Raw genomic sequence first — 20,978 nt, forward strand, 5'->3', positions numbered from 1 at the left:
TATAGAAAACATCTTCTCCACCTCCACTCTATCAAGGCCTTTCAATATGTAATAGATTTCAATGAGATCCCTCTTCATCATTCTGAAGTCCACTGAGTACAGGCCCAGAGCCATCAAATGCTCCTCTTACGTTAACCCTGTCCCCACAATCATTCTTCTGAACTACTTTTGGACCCTCTCCAAAGCCAGAACATTTTTTCTTATGTAAGGGGCCCAAACTTATTAGCATAAGGGGTTTCTTCTTTTATGTTACTACTAAGGTGAACAAAATGGCTTCTTTGTTATGTTAAAATAAAATGGCTTCTCTGTGATGTTAACTGCTGAGACAGTGGTTCTGTCTCTAGCACCTTGTTTTGGGTTATAATTACTGATAACGAGAATTATATTCATTTGCTAACCGATTGGGATAGATGTTACTCTTTCTTGTGTGTCTGTAAGCCATTGTTTTCTCAGGCTTTGGAGCAGAAGGCGCGATGGGGACAGGGAGAGGAAACGCGATGCTGTAAGCTGGGCGACGGAACGGACGCCGTGCTGGAATCTGTGGCCCAAGGTCTTCAGCAAGGAGGGGAGACGAGGACAGAGTCATGTGGAGCGTCTGGTCGACCACTGTGGTTGGTCCCAGGCGGCGGGTCAAGGAGGTCGGAGGAGATCGCAAGGTGGAAAGAAGACCCCGTTAATTGAGCTCCAATGGTTGTGCACGAAGTGGTTGAACTCTGATAAGTTTGGCGCCTTTTACTTTTCCTTTTGTATTGTATCTCCATTAAATTACAGTACATAGTTCCAGTAAGATCTATAAATTGTATTCTGTAAATTGCATATGGTGTACTGTCTGTTATTTGGGCGTGGTGGGGTACATCACACAGCATCCACACAAACTTTATTACCCAGTTTGGCGGGGCCGAAGGCTGCTCCCCCAAGACGAAAGCGAGCTGAGCCAGCCTGAGGCTTACCAGGGGGCTACACTAGGAATTTTTCAGAGCACTTTCTGAGTGCAGTACAATCGGTAACAGTTTACTTTGCTCATTAATCAATAACCACGCAAGTCCAGCTGGTAATTGGGAAGAGGGCATGGAGGATGACTAGTTCCAGAAAGATGACAAGGAGGACTAGTTAACCCCAGGGGAGGGGAGTACAAAACTTGGGCGTGTATGTTTAGGGTGAAAGGGGAAAGATATAACAGAAACCTGTAGAGGGTAACTATTCTGCACATAGGGTGGTGAGTGTTTGGAACAAGTTGCCAAATGAAGTGGTTGAGGCTGGTACAATAGTGTCTTTTACAAACCACTTGGATAGGTGCATGGAGAAGCAGGGCTTAGTGGGATATAAACTGGAAGCAGGAAATTGGGACTAGCTGGTTGGGCAGAAGGGCTTGTACCCATGAAATATTGTTGTAGAAATCTAAATCAGGGGTTCCTAAGCTTTTCTATGCACTGGACCCCTAACATTAACTAAGGGGTCCGTGAATCCCTGGTTGAGAATCCCTGCTCTAAACTGACATTTGATAAGTAACTTTGTCTCAGATTTTGATGCCAATTTGGTGTGCAATCATACCACCACACTTAAACACAAGAGATTCTGTAGATAATGGAAATCTTGAGTAACACTCACATAATGCTGGGGGAACTCAGCAGAACAGGCAGCATCTATGAAGAGCAATAAACAGTCAACATTTTGGGATGAGACCCTTCGTCCAAACTAGAAAGGAAGGGCTTTTTTTTTAATTGTATTCTTTTCATAATTAGAGCTGTGTGTTCAATCTTGACCATTCAGTGAATTTCGGTGTCCTGCCGTGAGTTACAGATTGCTCTTGCTGGGTTTTAACCTACCATTTTGTACAGGACTGTATTTAACATGTTGTGTCGTTTACCTGAAAGCTTGGTTTATCCTGCTGCTCTTTGGTTAAGTTTTGTAACTCCAAGGGCAACTACATGGGCAAGGTGGTGCTAGTGAGCAATGCGACCATCAGACAGTTCACAAAACTACTTCTTCTCCTTTTCTTTTAAATATACTTTTACTACTAATCTGTGTGTGATTGGAGCCTGAAAGTTACATTTTGATAACCTGTTCTCCAGGCAAACAGAGTGATCTGGTGCTTTTCCTGTCTCCGCCTGGTTGAGAACAGAGTGTGCGGCTTCATGGCAAAACACGAACCCATGATCGGCACAAATTCTCGACCAACTCGCCGATTAAAGCATCGAGCAGGGTTGAAATCAACGAGGATGAGAACGGAAGGGGAGCGAGTGTTCAGCACTGTCTACCTATGTTTGACCGGTCTCTCTCTTCCTCTCGTGTTGGGCACGTGGCCAAGTGGTTAAGGCGTTTGTCTAGTTATCTCAAGGTTACTAGTTCGAACCTCAGCTGTGGCAGCTTGTTTGTGCCCTTGAGCAAGACACTTAATCACACATTGCTCTAGTCTGTGCGAGGAGTGGCGCCCCACACAGACTTCCAATCTGCGCCTTGTAAGGCATGAAAATGCCCGACGCAGGCCTCTCAATGGTCTGAGTCGACGTTCCCTCCCTCCCCCTTCCTCTTGCTTGCTGCAGCCAGAGGAAGGCACAGGAGTCTTCAGCCTTGGGTAAGGTTTGAATGGCATGGTTTGTGGATTGGACTCATTTTTAGAGGACTCTGCAGTTCATGCTATATGTGTTTCTGTTTTCTGGTTACTCCTTCTTTATTGCTATTTTCCTTGATTTTGATCAGGGCAGGCTGGCTCTGCAACCTGTAATCAATGAATGATGCAGCTACGGATTGAACTGAACATTCCTAGACTGTTTCAATGACTCTGCAGTTTGGTGTTTAATATTCTGTGTGTTATTTGTTTGTTTTTTGCCATTTGCATGATTTGTTGCTTTATTTTTTTATGTGGGGTGTTCGATGTTTTTCTCTGAATGGGTTATATGGTGTTTCTTTGTTTTGTGGCTGTCTGTGGGAAGTTGAATCTCAGGATTGTATATTGTATACATACTCCGATAACAAATGTACATAGAAGTAATCAGAAAAAAAACATGGGAGCCCAGGATAAAACGTGTCCACTTTGTTTTATTTCAGTGATATACGTACATATGATGTAGTGAGGTAATAATGTATGCCATTCAAATACTTTTACATATAACCCACAATGTATTATGTAAACAACAAAGAATGCTTAATCCAACAATATGTTTACAATATTACTCAAATATTACTGAAATATTAAATACATAACACTCCCCCCAGCTCCACTATAAACTCCAACTCAATATAGAATGCATCTAAACTCAAATATATTTCAATATTTCAATGCTAGGAGTATTGCGGCGAAGGCGGATGAGTTGAGGGCGTGGATTGACACGTGGAATGATGATGTTATAGCAATTAGTGAAACTTGGCTACAGGAGGGGCAGGACTGGCAGCTTAATATTCCAGGGTTCCGATGTTTCTGATGTGATCAAGGCAGAGGAATGAAAGGTGGGGGAGTAGCATTGCTTGTTAGGGAAAATATTACAGCAGTGCTCAGGCAGGACAGATTAGAGGGCTTGTCTACTGAGTCCTTATGGGTGGAGCTGAGAAACAGGAAAGGTATGGCCACATTAGTGGGATTGTATTACAGACCACCCAATAGTCAACGAGAATTGGAAGAGCAAATCTGCAGGGAAATAGCAAGCAACTGCAGGAAACATAAAGTTGTGGTGGTAGGGGATTTTAATTTTCCATATATTGATTGGGACTCCCATACTCTTAGGGGTCTAGATGGTTTAGAGTTTGTAAAATGTGTTCAGGAAAGTTTTCTAAATCAATATATAGAGGGACCAACTAGAGGGGATGCAATATTGGATCTCCTGTTAGGAAACGAGTTAGGACAAGTGACAGAAGTCTGTGTAGGGGAGCACTTTGGTTCCAGTGATCATAACACCATTAGTTTCAACTTGATCATGGACAAGGATAGATCTGGTCCTAGGGTTGAGGTTCTTAACTGGAAGAAGGCCAAATTTGAAGAAATGAGAAAGGATCTAAAAAGCGTGGATTGGGACAGGTTATTCTCTGGCAAGGATGTGATCCGTAGGTGGGAAGCCTTCAAAGGAGAAATTTTGAGAGTGCAGAATTTGTATGTTCCTGTCAGGATTAAAGGCAAAGTGAATAGGAATAAGGAACCTTGGTTCTCAACGGATATTGCAACTCTGATAAAGAAGAAGAGGGAGTTGTATGACATGTATAGGAAGCAGGGAGTAAATAAGGTGCTTGAGGAGTATAAGAAGTGCAAGAAAATACTTAAGAAAGAAATCAGGAGTGCTAAAAGAAGACATGAGGTTGCATTGGCAGTCAAAGTGAAGGATAATCCAAAGAGCTTTTACAGGTATGTTAAGAGCAAAAGGATTGTAAGGGATAAAATTGGTCCTCTTGAAGATCAGAGTGGTCGCCTATGTGCGGAACCAAAGGAAATGGGGGAGATCTTAAATAGGTTTTTTGCGTCTGTATTTACTAAGGAAACTGGCATGAAGTCTATGGAATTAGGGGAAACAAGTAGTGAGATCATGGAACTGTACAGATCGAAAAGGAGGAGGTCCTTGCTGTCTTGAGGAAAATTAAAGTGGATAATTCCCCGGGACCTGACAGGGTGTTCCCTCGGACCTTGAAGGAGACTAGTGTTGAAATTGCAGGGGCCCTGGCTGAAATATTTAAAATGTCGCTGTCTACAGGTAGGGTGCCGGAGGATTGGAGAGTGGCTCATGTTGTTCCGTTGCTTAAAAAAGGATCGAAAAATAATCTGGGAAATTATAGGCCGGTAAGTTTAACGTCGGTAGTAGGTAAATTATTGGAAGGAGTACTAAGAGACAGAATTTACAAGCATTTGGATAGACAGGGACTTATTAGGGAGAGTCAACATGGCTTTGTGCGTGGCAGGTCATATTTGACCAATCTATTGGAGTTTTTCGAGGAGGTTACCAGGAGAGTGATTGAAGGGAAGGCAGTGGATATTGTCTACATGGCCTTCAGTAAGGCCTTTGACAAGGTCCCGCATGGGAGGTTAGTTAGGAAAATTCAGTCACTAGGTATATATGGAGAGGTGGTAAATTGGATCAGACATTGGCTCAATGGAAGAAGCCAAAGAGTGGTAGTAGAGAATTGCTTCTCCGAGTGGAGGCCTGTGACTAGTGGTGTGCCACAGGGATCAGTGCTGGGTCCATTGTTATTTGTCATCTATATCAATGATCTGGATGATAATGTGGTTAATTGGATCAGCAAATTTGCTGATGATACAAAGATTGGAGGTGTAGTAGACAGCGAGGAAGATTTTCAGAGTCTACAGAGGGACTTGGACCAGCTGGAAAAATGGGCTGAAAAATGGCAGATCAAGTTTAATGCAGACAAGTGTAAGGTATTGCACGTTGGAAGGACAAACCAAGGTAGAACATACAGGGTTAATGGTAAGGCATTTCTGGATGGGTTGTCATCCCGGACAGCGCATGGCAAACTCCTCGATCTGCTGATCTATTCGTGGCCACCAGACAAAGCTTTGAGCCAATGCTTTCATTTGATCTGTAGCCCCTTCAACACTTTAGCTCTCAGCTTGGATGGTACAACAATTCTCAATCCCCACATAAGAGAACCCCTGTCAAGGGCAAGTTCATCCCGGCACTGATAAAAATGGGGGAACTGAAATTTCTGCTGCATATTCCAGCCTCCAGCCATTTTGGGTTGCAATGTTGACCTGAGACAGTGTGGTCTCCCTTTAAGACCAATAGACATAGGAGCAGAATTAGGCCATTCAGTCCATCAAGTCAGCTCCACCATTCCATCATGGCTGATCCCAGATTCCACTCAACCCCATACACATGACTTCTCGCCGTGTCCTTTGATGCCCTGACCAATCAGGAAATGATCAACTTCCGCCTCAAATATACATACGAACTTGGCCTCCAACGCAGTCTGTGGCAGAGCAGTCCACAGATTTAGTAATCTCTGGCTAAAAAAATTCCCCCTTACCTCTGTTCTAAAGGGTCGGCACTCAACTTTGAGACTGTGCCCTCTAGTTGTGGATACCCATTCCAGAGGAAACACCCTCTCCACATCCACCTTAAATAGTCCTTTCAACATTCGATAGGTTTCAATGGGATCCCCCTACATTCTTCTAAATTCCAGTGAATACAGGCTCAAAGCTGCCAAATGCTCCTTGTACATTAATCCTTTCATTCCTGGAATCATCCTCGTGAACCTCCTCTGGATTCCCTCCAATGACTCACATCCTTTCTGAGATATGGGGCCCAAAACTTTTGACAATACTCCAAGTGCGGCCTGACTAGTTTCTTATAAAGCTTCAACATTATCTCCTTGCTTTTATATTGTACTCCCCTTGAGATAAATGCCAACATTGCATTTGCTTCTTTACCACCGACTCAACCTTCTGGGGTCTTGCACGAGGACTCCTAAGTCCCTCTGTATCTCTGATGTTTGAACCTTCTCCCCATTTAGATAATAGTCCGCACTATTGTTTCGTTTCTCAAAATGCTTTTTTCATATATTTCCCAACACTGTATTCCATCTGCCACCATTTTGCCCATTCTTCCAATTTGTCCAAATCCTGCTGCAATCACACTGTTTCCTCAGCGCTATTTACCCCTCCACCTATCTTTGTATCATCAGCGAACTTTACCACAAAGCCATCAATTCCATTATCCAAATCAATGACAAACAATGTGAAAAGCAGCAGTCCCAATACTGACCCCAAAGGAACACGACTAGGCACCGTCAGCCAACCAGAAAAGGCCTCTTTTATTCCCACTTGCTGCCTCCTGCCTGTCAGCCATTCCACTATCCATGCCAGTATCTTTTCTGTAAGCCATAGGATTTTATCTTGTTAAGCAGCCTCATGTGTAGCACCTTATCAAACGCCTTCTGAAGATCCAGGTAAATGACATCCACTGCCAACCACTGAGGTTAGGCTAACTGGTCTATAACTTTCTTTTGCCTTCCTCCCTTCTTAAAGAGTGGAGTCACATTTGCAATCTTCCAGTCATCCGGGAGCATGCCGCAATCAAATGATTCTTGAAAGGTCATGACCAATGCATCAGCTATCTCTTCAGCAACCTCTAGCAGGACTCTGGGATGTAGTCCATCTGGTCCAGGTGACTTGTCCACCTTACGACTTTCAGTTTGCCTAGCGCCTTTTCCTTTGTAATAGCAATGGCACTCACTCCTGCTCCCTGACACTCATGGACCTCTGGCACACTGCTAGTGTCTTCCACAGTGAAGACGGATGTAAAGTACCCATTAGGTTCTTTTGCTATTTCTTGTCCCCCATTACTACCTCACCAGCATAATTTTCCAGTGGTCCAGTATCAACTCTCGCCTGCCTTTTACTCTTTATATATCTGAAAGACTTATGGTATCCTGCTTTATATTATTAGATATTCTGGCCTCATATTTCACCTTTTCCCTTCTTATAGCTTTTTTTAGTTGCCTTTTGTTGGATTTTAAAAGCTTCCCAATCATCCAACCCCACTCACTATTGCTGCCCTATATGCCCTTTCCTTGGCTTTTATGCAGTCCTTAACTTCCTTTGTGAGTCACAGTTGCCTAACCCTGCCATTTGAGAACAACTTCTTCTGTGGGACATAGCTATCCTGCGCCTTGTGAACTATTCCCAGAAACTTCAGCCATTTCTACTCTGCCGTCATCCCCACCAGTATCCTCTTCCAATCCACCTGGACAAGTTCTGTAATTCCTTTTATTTCATTGTGATACAGATCTATGTGACTTATGCTTCTCCCTCTCATATTGCAGTATGAATTCAATCATATTATGATCACTGCCTCCTAAAGGTTCCTTTACGTTAAGCTCCCTAACATGATCTGGGTTATTACACAACACCCAATCTAAGATCGCCTTTCCCCGAGTAGGCTCAAGCACAAGCTGCTCTAAAAAGCCTTTTCGTATGCATTCGACAAATTCCCTGTCTTGCAATCCGACACCAACCTGATTTTCCCAATCCCCTTGCATATTGAAGTCCCCCATTACAATTGTGTCATTACCCTTATTACATGCCTTTTCCAGCTCCTTTTGCAATCTCAACCCCACATCTTGGCTACTATTTGGTGGACAATATATGATTCCCATAATGATTTTTGTTTATCCTTGCAGTTTCTTAATTCCATCCAGAAAGATTCAACATTATCTAGCCCTATGGCACCTCTTTCTAAAGATGTAATTCCATCTCTAAACCAACAGAGCCACACCAGATGCCCTTTTGTCTATATCCTTTAATTTTAAGCTCCCAACTATGGCATTCTTTCACCCATGACTCAGTGATGCCCACAATGCCATATCGATCAATCCCTAATTGCACCACAAGTCATTCCACCTTTTTCCGAATACTACATGCATTTAAATACAACACCTTCAGTCCTGCATTCTTCGCCCTTTTGAATTTTGCCTCTGTGGTACAATTTAACTCTTTGTTCTGTCTGTATTTGTACCCAATCATTAGCTCTTCCTTCCTTACATTCATGTTACATCCATCATCTGTTTGTAAACCTGCTGGCTCATCCTCAGCTCTATCATACTTGTTCCCATCCCCCTGCCATATTAGTTTAAACCAGTCCAACAGCTCTAGTAAATCTGACTGCAAGAATATTGGTTTGCCTCAGATTCAAGTGCAAATCAACCCTTTTGTACGGGTCCCACCTGCCCCAGAAGAAGTCCCAATTATCCAGAAATCTGAATCCCCGCTCCCTGTTCCAATTCTTCAGCCACATATTTATCTGGCACCTCATTCTATCCCTATCATCACTGCCACATGGCACAGGCAGTAATCCCAAGATTACTACCATTGTGGTCCTGCTTTTCAGTTTCCTTCCTAACTCCCCATATTCTTTTTTTTCAGGACCTCCTCCCTCTTTCTTCCTATGCCATTGGTACCAATATGCACCACAAATTCTGATGCTCCCCTCCCTTTTCTTCTTATGTCCACAGAATCGCCTATCTGCTCCGTGACTATTACTGCTGCCATCCTCTCCAGTTCCCCACCCATCTGAGTCACAGGGCCAGATTCAGTGCCAGAGGAACGGCTGCTATTGCTTTCCCCAGGTAGGTCATCCCCTCACCCCCTGCTCCCCCAACAGTACTCAAAATGAGTACTTAATGTTGAGGAGAATAGCCACAGGGTTCTCTCCACTATCTGATGTTCCCCCTTTCCTCTCCTGACAGTTTATCTGTCTCCTATAGCCTTGGGGTGACTATCTCCCTGTAGTTCCTGTCTATCACAGTCTCACTTCCCCTAACAAGCCGAAGGTCATCGAGCTGCAGCTCCAGTTCCCTAACACAGTCTCTAAGGAGCTGCATCTTGATGCACCCGGTGCCAATGTGGCCATCAGGAGCCATACCCCCTATTCTCTCTAGAGTTGAATAAAAAATAAAGAATGAACTTACCTTGCCTCCTCCTGTTCGCATTGAAGCCTCGTTTGAGCCAAAGCCTTCCTACTTTACCTCAGGCTACACCGACGACGACCGCTCCCACAATGGCAGCTCTGCTAGGTGGTACCTTTCTTTTATAGAGACTGGGTTTCCCATCGAAAATCTTTGTCGGACCTGAGTGGGAACGCTCCTGTTGCATCTGCGTAGTGCTCCAGTCAACGATCATCTCTGCCGTAATAGAGAGACTTTCAATTTGCATTAGAATACATCAAAAGAAATGTCCTCTTTTGTAAATGTTTCAGGTAGATCCTTTTCCAACAGTAAATGGGACAATCCATCAGCGTTTCCCTGATTATTCCTCTTGAATTCAGTCTAATTGTAGCCACCAAGAAACGGAGCCCATCTCTGCATGCATGCTGCTGCTGTTAGTGGGGCACCCTTTGTGGGTTCTTAATGGAGCTCATGGATGATGGTCAGTAATGAGAGTAAACATACAAATACTGGCTGAAATGTTTTACACCCCGAACCAGACTCAAGGTCTCTTTGCTAATCTATGTGTAATTTTTCTCTGCAGTAGTAAGGGAAAATGATGCAAAGTCTACGGGCCATTTTCTTCAATCAACTAATAATGTGACATGACTGTACGTATAACATACGGTGAGGCATCACAACAGGGATTATATTTTTTCTGATACAAGTCCTTGGTTGGATATCTGCAGATTTCAGTCCAGTATCTTTGAAATGCTGTTCAAACTCATTTAGTGGAATGACAGAACCATCCGAGCCATCGTCCAATTTTATTTTGACTAATTTATGGTTCACTTCTGGTATAAGCCATATTGCTTGTCTTGTGTTAGTTTTCACACTGTAAGTACCTAGGCTACACAGCTTTGTGCCATTCTCATCCTTACCAGATTTTTCATCAATAGCATTCAGATTAGTGATCTTTTTGAAACTGAAACTTGATTTTGTATCTTTTTCTCTTCCCTGTGTAGTCCATTCATTTTTGTCTTCCCAACATGCCCTTTGTAGGTGTCATACGTCATTGCATTTTCTGCAAGTTTTGCCTTTAATCCTGCATTGGTCTGGTGCATGTGAGCCCCAGCCACAATGGTAACACAATTTGTTCATCTAGGAGCTCAGGTCAGGCAGCATCTATGGAGAAGAGTACAGTTGGGCAGAGCCCCTTTGGCAGGGCTGGAGATAAAAAAGCTGAGGAGTAGTTTTGAAAGGTAGGGGGAGGGGAGGGAGAAACACAAGGTGACAGGTGAAACCTGAAGGGGGAGGGATGAAGTAAAGAGCTTAGAAGTTGATTGGTGAAAGAGATACAGGGCTGGAGAAGGGGGAGTCTGACAGAAAAGGACAGAAGGCCATGGAAGAAAGAAAAGAAGGCAGGAGCACCAGAGGGAGGTGATGGTCAGGAAGGGGGATAAGGTGAGAAAGGGAAAAGGGGATGGGGGATGGTGAAGTGAGGGGCATTACCGTAAATTTGAGAAATCGATACTCATGCCATCAGTTTGGAGGTTAGCTACACAGATAGAATATAAAGTGTTGTTCCTCCAACCAGAGTGTGGCCTCATCACGACAGTGGAGGAGGCCAGGGATGAACATATTGGAATGGGAATGGGAAGTGGATAAAAAATGGGCGGCCACTGGGAGATCCCACTTTTTTTGGTGGATGGAGCGTAGGTGCTCGGCGAAGCGGTCTCCCAATCTACAATGGTCTCACTGATATACAGAGGCCACACTAGACACAGTATATGACCCCAAAATACTCACAGGTGAAGAGTCAGTTCATCTGGAAGGACTGTTTGGGGCCCTGGATGGTAGTGAGGGAGGAGGTGTAGGGGCAGGTGTAACACTTGTTCTGCTTGCAAGAATAAGTGCCAGGAGGGAGATCAGTGGGGGAGGGCGAATGAATGAGGAGTCGCATAGAGAGTGATTCTTGTGGAAAGCAGAAATTGGGGGGTAGGGAAAGATGTGCTTGGTGGTAGGATCTCATTGGAGATGGCGGAAGTTGCAGGGAAGTATGTGCTGGACATGAAGGCTGGTGGGATGGTAGGTGATGAGAAAAGGAACCCTATTCCTGATAGGGTGGTGGGAGAATGCAGTGACAGCAGACGTGCGTGAAATGGAAGAGATGCGGTTGAGGGCAATAGATTGGGAGACCGCTTCACCGAGCACAAAGCACTTCCCATTCCTATTCCAATATGTCCATCCATGCCCTCCTCCACTGTCGGGATGAGGCCACACCTAGGATGGAGGAACAGCACCTTAGCCACCAACCTGAACACCGATTTCTCGAACTTCCGGCCATGCCCCACCCCTCTCCTTCACCATTCCCCAGCCTCTTTCCCAATTTCTCACCTTATCTCCTTGCCCGCCCACCACCTCTCTCTGGTGCTCCATGGCCTTCGGTCCTCTTCTATCTGACTCCCCTTTCTCCAGCCCTGTATCTCTTTCACCAATCAACTTCCCAGCTCTTTACTTCATCCCTCCCCCTTCAGGTTTCACCTGTCACCTTATGTTTCTCCCTCCCGTCCTCCCACCTTTTAAATCTACTCTTCAGCTTTCCATTTCCAGTCCTGCTGAAGATGCAATCAGGAACAGCACTGTACCCGTTAAACAAAGTGCTGGAGGAACTCGGAGGGTCAGACAGCATCATAGAGCCATAAAGCACCACTGTACAGAAACAGGTCCTTCAGCCCATCTATCCTGTGCTGACCTGGCCTGCCTAGTTCCACATATCTGCACCTGAACCATAGCCCTCCCACCCACGTACTTAACTAAATTTCTCTTAAATGTTACAACAGAAGATGTATATAGGACTTGTAGCTAGTTCCGCACTTGCACCATCCTCTGAGTGAAGACATTCTCCCTCAGATTCCTCTTAAGTATTTCATCTTTCACACTAATCCTATGACCACTAGCTCTGATCTCACCTAACCTGAGGGGATAAAGCTTGCATGCATTCACCCTATCTATTCCCGTCATATCTTTATATACCTAATCTCCCCTTGTTCTCCTACAGTCCAGGGAATAAAGTCCTACCTATTCAACCTTTCCCTATAACTGGGGCCCTTGGGGTCCTTATGCCCTGGAAACATCCTTGTAAATTGCTCTGCACTCTTTCAAACTTATCGATATCTGTCTTGCGGGTAGGTGATCATAACTGCACAAAATACTCCAAATCTGGCTTCACCTGGGTCTTGAACTTAACATTCCAACTCCTGATTTATTGAAGGCCAATGTACCAAGAGCGTCTGTGGAGGGAAATGGATGGTTGACGCTTCAGGTCGAGACTGTGTTCCTCACCTAGCCTAAAACGTTGACTGTCTATCTCCCTCCACATTTGCTGCTGGACCTGCTAAGTTTCTCCAGTAGTTTTTTATTACTCCATATTCCAACATCTGCAGTCACTTGTGCCAAAGATCTAAGCACATTTATTATCAAAGTACATATAAATTATACAATCTTGAGATTTGTCACCTTACAGGCAGCCACAAAACAAAAAAACTTGAAAGAATCTATTAAAGAAAGACGCACAAACACCCAATGTGCAAGAGAGAGAAAAAAATACAAATCATGCAAACAATAAAAACAAGCAATGGCATTCAGAATGAGAGTGAGTTGATGGACACGAAGCCCGGAGCAGCCAGTGCAGGCTCACAGCCTCAGACTCAGCGTCGCAGAGAGCCGGGTAAAAGCGGTGGAGCAGCGAGCAGAACTGGCCTGACCCTCGCCTCCGGTCCCGACACACTGCCTTTTCAGTCCACCCAGCCTGGTGTTTAAATCATCCAAACATTGGGCCGTCACTCGCACTAGGATCCGGGTCCTGCCGCATCTATATGCTCAGAGCTTGGACCCTGCGGCCACGTTCTGGCCCGTACCTGATCTTTCCAAATCTTCCTGGCACTTAGATCAATCAAACCCCGCTTTTGATTTAGGTGGACGAGCTCTGACTCTCACTACATCCATTAATACACGTTTGCCCAGTTAATGAAGTGTATGAGAACACAGCAGACTTAAATGCAACAGGAGCCAAGAGACAGATTTAGAGAGAGTCTGTACATGGCCTTGAATAAAAGGCATGCACGCAATTCTTAGGAAATTCTTTCTAGTTGAGTGTTTTGACAGCAAATCACATTACAGACCAAAAGAATGTGGACTTAATTGTCAGATGTATTATTGTTGCTAGGTTTTCATGTTAACTATGAAAAAGGATTAAAAAATTGTTGTTCTGTGACACAATACCAAGGCAGTTCTTTGGTAGAATAATATTCCCTTCATTTTGAGCATTGTGTAATTGGCAGATGACTTCAAGGACTCCCTAGAAAAGAGAATTTTTATGGCATTTGTACCCTGGCAATAAACTTGAATGTGAAAATCTTGGCCCATCAAGTCTGCTCTGGCATTCCATCATGGCTAATTTATTATCTCTCTCAACTCCATTTTCCTGCCTTCTCCCCGTATGCTTATTAACCGCTGATTTAAATACACCCAATGACTTGGCCACCATTGCTGTCTGTGATAATGAATTCCACAGATTCACCACCTTCCTCCTCATCTCTGTTCAAAGGGACAACCTTCTGTGCCTTTTATCATCTGATACATCTCTAGCAAGTCACCTCCCACCTCCTTTGTTCCAAAGAGAAAAAGAGCAAAGCCCGAACTCACTCAATCTCTCCTCATTAGACATGTTCTCTAATCTATATGACCATAGACCATAAGACATAGGAGCAGAATTAGGCCATTTGGCCCATTCAATCATGGCTGATCCTTTTTTTCCTCCTCAGCCGCTCTCCCCAGCTTTCTCCCCATAACCTTTGATGTCGTGTCTAATCAAAAACCGAATCAATCTCTGCCTTAAATGCACCCAACAACCTGCCTTCACAAAATTACCACCCTTTGGCTAAAGAAGTTTCTCTGTATCTCTGTTTCAAATGCATACCCCTCTATCCTGATGCTGTGCCCTCTTGTTCTGGGCTCTCTCACCATCGGAAATGTCCTTTCAGCATCTCCACTGTCTAGCCCTTTCAGCATTCGAAAAGTTTCAATGGGATCTTCCCTCACCTTTCTAATTTCCAGCGAGTACAGACCCAGAGCAACCGAATGTTCCTTGTATGGTTCCCGGAATCCTCTGAACCCTCTCCAATGCCAGCACATCTTTTCTGAGATGAGGAACCCAAAACTGTTCACAATACTCAAGGAGAGGCCTCACCAGTGCCTTTTAAAGACTCAGCATCACATCCCTGCTCTTGTATTGAAATGAATGTTAACCGTGCATTTGCACTCCTCATCACCAACTCTACCTGCAAGTTAACCTTTAGGATGTTCTGCACAAAGACTCCCAAGTTCCTTTGCATCTCAGATTTTTGTATTTTTTCCCCTTTTAGAGAATAGTCTGCACATTTATTTCTACTGCCAAAGTGCATGACCATGCATTTTCCAACATTGAAATTCATTGCCAGTCTCTTGCTCATTCTCCTAATCAGTCTAAGTCATTCTGCATCCTACCAGTTTCCACAACCCTACCTGCCCTCCACCACAAATCTTTGTATCATCTGCAGACTTGGCAACAAAGCCATCTACTCCATCATCTAAGTCATTGATATACAGCATAAAAAGAAGCGGTCCCAACACTGGCCCCTGCGGAACACCATTAGTCACTGGCAGCCAACCAGACAAGAATCCTTTTTTTCCCACTCGCTACCTCCTACCAATCAGTCAATGATGTAACCATGCCACTTACTTTCCTGTAATACCATGGGCTCTTAAATTGGTAAGCAGCTGCATGTGTGGCACCTTGTCAAAGGCCTTCTGAAAGTCCACGTATACAACATCCACTACAGCTCCTTTAACTATCCTAGGTGTAATCTCCTCAAGGAATTCCAACAGGAAAGATTTTCCCTTAAGGAAATAACGCTGACTTTGTCCTATCTTGTTCTGTGTCACCAACTACTCCATCACCTCATCCTTAACAATGGACTCTAATATCTTCCCAACCACTGAGGTCAGGTTAACTGGTCTACAATTTCCTTTCTGCTGCCTTCCTCCTTTCTTAAAGAGTGGAGTGACATGAGCAATTTTCCAATCCTCTGACACCATGCCAGAGACCAATGATTTGTGAAAGTTCATTACTAATGCCTCCACAGTCTCTACCACTACCTCTTTCAGAACCCTAGGGTGTAGTTGATCTGGTCTGGGTGACTATGTACCCTTAGGTCTTCCAGCTTTTGGAGCATCTTCTCCCTTGTAATAACTGCACTCACTCCTCTTTCCTCACACCTTTCAACATCTGGCACACTGCTAGTGTTTCCATAGTGAAAACTGATGCAAAATACTTAGTTCATCTGCCATCTCCTTGTCCCCAGTTATTACTTCTCCAGCCTCATTTTCTAGTGGTCCTATATCCACCCTTATCTCTATGTTTTACATACTTGAAAAAGCTTTTACTATCCACTTTGATATTGTTTGCTAGCTTGCTTTCATATTTCATCTTTTCCCTCCTATTGATTCTTTTAGTTACTCTCTGTAGGTTTTTAAAAGCTTCTCAGTCCTCAATCTTCCAGCTAATTTTTGCTTTGTTGTATAGTCATAGTCATACTTTATTGATCCCGAGGGAAATTGATTTTTGTTACAGTTGCCCCAACCAAGAATAGAGTATAAATATAGCAATATTGAACCATAAATAATTAAATAATAATATGTAATTTGCCAGGAAATAAGTCCAGGACCAGCCCATCGGCTCAGGGTGTCTGACCCTCCAAGGGAGGAGTTGTAAAGTTTGATGGCCACAGGCAGGAATGACTTCCTATGACGCTCTGTGCTGCATCTCGGTGGAATGAGTCTCTGGCTGAATGTACTCCTGTGCCCAACCAGTACATTATGTAGTGGATGGGAGACATTGTCCAAGATGGCATGCAACTTGGACAGCATCCTCTTTTCAGACACCACCGTCAGAGAGTCCAGTTCCATCCCCACAACATCACTGGCCTTACGAATGAGTTTGTTGATTCTGTTGGTGTCTGCTACCCTCTCTTTTATTTTACATTAGTTTTAACGTCTATTGTCAGCCACGGCTGTACTATTTTGCCATTTGTGTATTTCTTTGTTTTTGGAATCAAGACCATTGAGTCTGTTCCGTCATCCTATCATGGCTGATCTTGGATCGCACTCAATCCCATATCCTTTGATGCCCTGACCGATCAGGAGGCTAACGACTTCTGCCTTAAATATACATATGGACTTGACCTCCACTGTAGTCTGTGGCAGAGCATTCCACAGATTCAGTACTCTCTGGCTAAAAAAAATTCCTCCTTACCTCCATTCTAAAAAGCCAAACCTAACCCTCCCCCTCAATTTTGAAGCTGTGCTCTCTAGTTCTGGATATCCCCACTACAGGAAACATCCTCTCCACATCCACCCTATCTAGTCCGTTCAACATTCGATAGGTTTCCACCTCCCCCACTGCATTCTTCTAAGTTCCAGTGAGTACAAGCCCAAAGCTGCCGTACGCTTCTCATATCCCCTTCATTCCCAGAATCATCCTCGTCAGTCTCCTCTGGACTCTCTGCATTGATAACACATCCTTTCTGGGATATGGGGCCCAAAACTTTTGACAATACTCAATGCCTTGGCCTCCATAGCCCTCTGTGGCAATCAATTCCCAGATTTATCGCCTTTTAGCTAAAGGACTTCCTCCTTATTTCTGTTTAGAAGGATATCCTTCTCAGACATCCCACCCTGCAAAAGCTCATTTCAGGGAGGTAGCACCATCAATTTGCGGGAGACTCCCGGAACTTCCAGGAGAGGTGGGATGTCTGTAATAGAGTTGCTCCTTAGCAGTTAGCCAGCTAGTTTAAATAACCTTAGCTATGCTAATGAACGAATGACACCTGTTAAACTCACCTCAACATGTTTTTTATTCATCAGCGTTGATCACAAATGAATATTTAAATAATAAATGGGGATCTTATCTGAAGATTTTTACTGATGGCTCAGTGGACCCAGAGAGCAGTAGGGCAGGATTTGGGATGTATATGTCTCAACTTGGAGTTAAGATTGGTCACCGGGTTTCAGATGGCATTTCTGTCTTTGCAACAGAATTATTAGCGATCCTCTGGGCCTTATGGTGGATAGAAGACTCTCGACCACGTAGGGTTATCATCTGTTCGGATTCTGCTGCTGCCTTAGAGTCTATAAAAGGGAGTAAATCAAAAGCTCGTCCTGACATAGTTATTGAGATTCTCTTAGTGTTGTTTAGAGTAGGGAAGATGGGTTGTGCAGTTAGATTGTCATGGATACCTGGGCATGCTGGGTTGGAGGGAAATGAAATTGTGGATGGCATTGCAAAGTCTTCCTTACAGAGCAGGCAAGTAGAAATTAGAGTTCCCCTAGGCAGAGCAGAATTGAGAAGTAGGATTAAAAAAGGCATAGAGAAGAAGTGGCAGGAGGATTGGAAAAATGAATTAAAGGGCAGCCATTATTCTTCTAGTCAGCCACTAGTTACAAAGGTCTCAGACTGTTACCTTTTAAGTCGTAGAGATATGGTGAAATTTACAAGACCTAGGTTGGGGCATTGTGGGCTAAATTATTATTTAAAGATAATAGGAAAACATCCCACTGGATTATGTGACTGTGGTAGTCCAGAAACAGTCCATGTTTTGCTGAGCTGTAATCGATACAAAATTGAAAGAAGCATGTTGGTCAAGAGGCTATCTGGCTTAAATTTATTTTGGTTTTCTATTAAATCTTTGTTTGGCCAACAAGAGAATCAACATCTGATTGAAGAGTCTATTATTCAGTTTATACCTGAGACTAGGTTGTGTTCGAGAATTTGAGTTCCTTGAAGTTCTACAATTAATTGTACATCCTGCGGAGGGCTGTAATACATCTAGATGTGTCTAAACAGCCGGAAATAGAAGAAGAAGAAGTTGTCTTTTACAGTCTTAACCCACCATGGGCAATAGAAAAGTCACTGTTGCAAACAGCACAGCAAGCAACACTACATAGGTCATTATTTTGACCCCTATTAGGCAGGGGTACACTTTAGGGTAGTCTGGGGTGACATACGTTTTATATTTTCTTTTTTTTTGGAACACTCTGCCATGGTGCGCGTGCTCTCTTTCTCCCTCTCTTTCATGGTCGCTCTCGTGCTCTCTCTTGCTTTTTCTCTCTCGCTCGTTCTCAAAAAATTTGATTTCCGTGATATTGCATATAATTTGCGGGCATCAGGGAGCCACTATTAATATGCAGGAGACTCCGAGAACTTCCAGGAGAGGTGGGATGTCTGCCTTCTATTCTGAAGCCTGATGGTATCTGCTGGGATTGTTGTTATATTCTACAATCCTTAATGGCCCGGATTGGGACTGTTATATCCCACATCCCCTGATGCTCAGCGCAGGTTTGTGTTGGGGCTGTCATATCCAGCAGCACCTGCTGGTCCGTGAAGGATTTATTGTTATTTTTTACACCCGCTACTGGTTTGTGATGGGACTGTTGTGTCCGACATCCCCTACTGCTCTGTGCCGCAATCGTTGTTAAGTTCCACATCAGCTGGTCTGAACTGGGAAGTTCCTCAGTGTTGGTGACGTCAGGCGGCTGGGGCGGGACTGTCTGTGACGTAATCAGCGGTGGACGGCAGCCTGTGACGCCATCGGGCGGCGCCGGTCGGTGTTGGTCAGCAAACGGTTCCGGATAGTAGAGCCATGAGTTCGGGTGTCCACAGGGACTGGCGGGCCGGTGGCGGCTCTTCGGCCGCCGGAGGATGGGACAACAGCTCGAGGGGAGGCGGAGGAGGTGGTGGTGGTGGTGGTCGCGGCCGGCACCCGGGCCATCTGAAGGGCAAAGACATCGGGCTGTGGTACGCGAAGCGGCAGGGCCAGAAGAGCAAGGAGATGGAGCGAAAGGAGGTGAGGGGCAGCGGGGATATAGGGGAGGGGAATCATTGGCGGAGGTGAGGTGTGTGGTAGGGACTGAGGGGTGAACTGGGATGGTCAAGCTCTGAGAACTTACAGTGAAACTGATAATCTAGAGACTTTTAGCCTCTGCAAGACTTGAAGATTTTCTGAACCATGGGATCTTACTGTTTATTATTTGCACCCGTACCGAGATACAATGAAAAGCTTGCCTTGTGTTCTATTCATACACAATACACTGCGATATTGTAAGGTAAAACAATTACAGAATGCAGAACAAAGTAGGGAAAGTGCAGTGCAGGTGAACACTAAAGTTAAAGATCATAATGAAGAAGATTCTGGGTCAGGTTTCACTCTTAAACAAGAGAAAATCTGCAGATGCTGGAAATCCAAGCAGAACACACAAAATGCTGGAGGAACCTAGCAGGCTAGTAGGCAGCATTGTTGGAAAAGAGGACAGACCTGCTGAAGAGTCTTGGCCCAAAACATCGACTGCACTCTTTTCCATAGATGCTGTCTGGCCTGCTGAGTTCCTCCAGCATTTTATGTGTGTTGCTCAAGTTCCGCTCTTATTGGGCTTTATTCTTGCACACTATGTGGTACTATTTTTTAGTGATGTGTATTTGAAAGGTGCATAGGAAAGAAACTGGGTAAGTTCTAGCTTGTTCAAAGTAAATTTATTATCATAGAAACATAGAAACATAGAAAATAGGTGAAAGTACATACAGTTTATGTCATCATGGTATTCATTTTCTTGTATCTAAACAGTAGATACAAGAAACAATAAAATCAGTGAAAGACCACACCTCACCTGACTCTAACCCCAAATTGTAATGAAAGACCACACCTCAATTGTCTCCAACCCCACACTGTAATACACAGCCAACCTCTCAGACCTAGACATCATCATCATCATTATGCGCCTTGTCGCATTGACGTGGGTGATCATGGTCTTTCCATGACCATGATTGTTCTTGGCAAATTTCTCTACCAAAGTTGTTTGCCGTTGCCTTCTTCTGGGCACTGTCTTTACAAGACGGGTGACCCCAGCTCTTCAGAGATTGCCTGCCTGGTGTCAGTGGTCGCATAACCAGGACTTGTGGTATGCACCAGCATGCTCATATGACTGTCAACTACCTGCTTCCGTTACTTCACTTGACCCTGATTGGGGGGGGGTTAAGTTGGTGCTATACCTTGCCCAAGGGTGACCTTTAGGCTAGTGGAGGGAAGGAGCACCTTGCACCTCCTTTGGTAGAGATGTACCTTCACCACCCCCAACCTGAGATCTAGAGATAGTAGAGCAAAACTAATACTGCTGAGCCTTTGGGATTTCTGAACAAATTACTGGATTATTGGTGTTTTAAGCTCACTAATGCATTGAATACCAATTGAATGTCTATGTTGAAACTGTTGCTGAGCCGCAGAAAACCCAGACCACGTTCTCTGTAAGTATGGCAGGACAATGGTGGGAATTGCAAGCTGGAGGATCCCAAGAAGTGTCTGTGACCCAGTGGTTCCTTGTGTTGGAAACACTGTCGGTGAATTAGCGAGAGATTACTACAGATCCAACGAAGACATAGTTTGGAATTGTAGTGGAGAGGCAGGTGGTGTTGAGAAACCAGAGCATCTGCAGAAGGACTTAAATAAATGCAAAGACTATTTTCTAAA

At 44.3% G+C, this 20,978-nt stretch overlaps 1 protein-coding gene across 1 annotated transcript in view; it reads left to right on the forward strand.

Annotated features, from left to right (window-relative positions):
- The first annotated feature begins 19,058 nt into the window (after nucleotides 1-19,058).
- Nucleotides 19,059-20,978, forward strand: part of dhx36 (DEAH (Asp-Glu-Ala-His) box polypeptide 36) — a 132,091-nt gene continuing 130,171 nt past the window's right edge. Inside the window, exon 1 of the mRNA XM_072256930.1 lies at nucleotides 19,059-19,304. Within this exon, the coding sequence (XP_072113031.1) occupies nucleotides 19,101-19,304 (204 nt within the window). The 5' untranslated portion in view covers nucleotides 19,059-19,100. The remainder of the gene's footprint in view (nucleotides 19,305-20,978) is intronic.

The sequence above is a fragment of the Mobula birostris genome, chromosome 4, assembly GCF_030028105.1.
Source record: "Mobula birostris isolate sMobBir1 chromosome 4, sMobBir1.hap1, whole genome shotgun sequence".
Lineage (NCBI taxonomy): Eukaryota > Metazoa > Chordata > Chondrichthyes > Myliobatiformes > Myliobatidae > Mobula > Mobula birostris.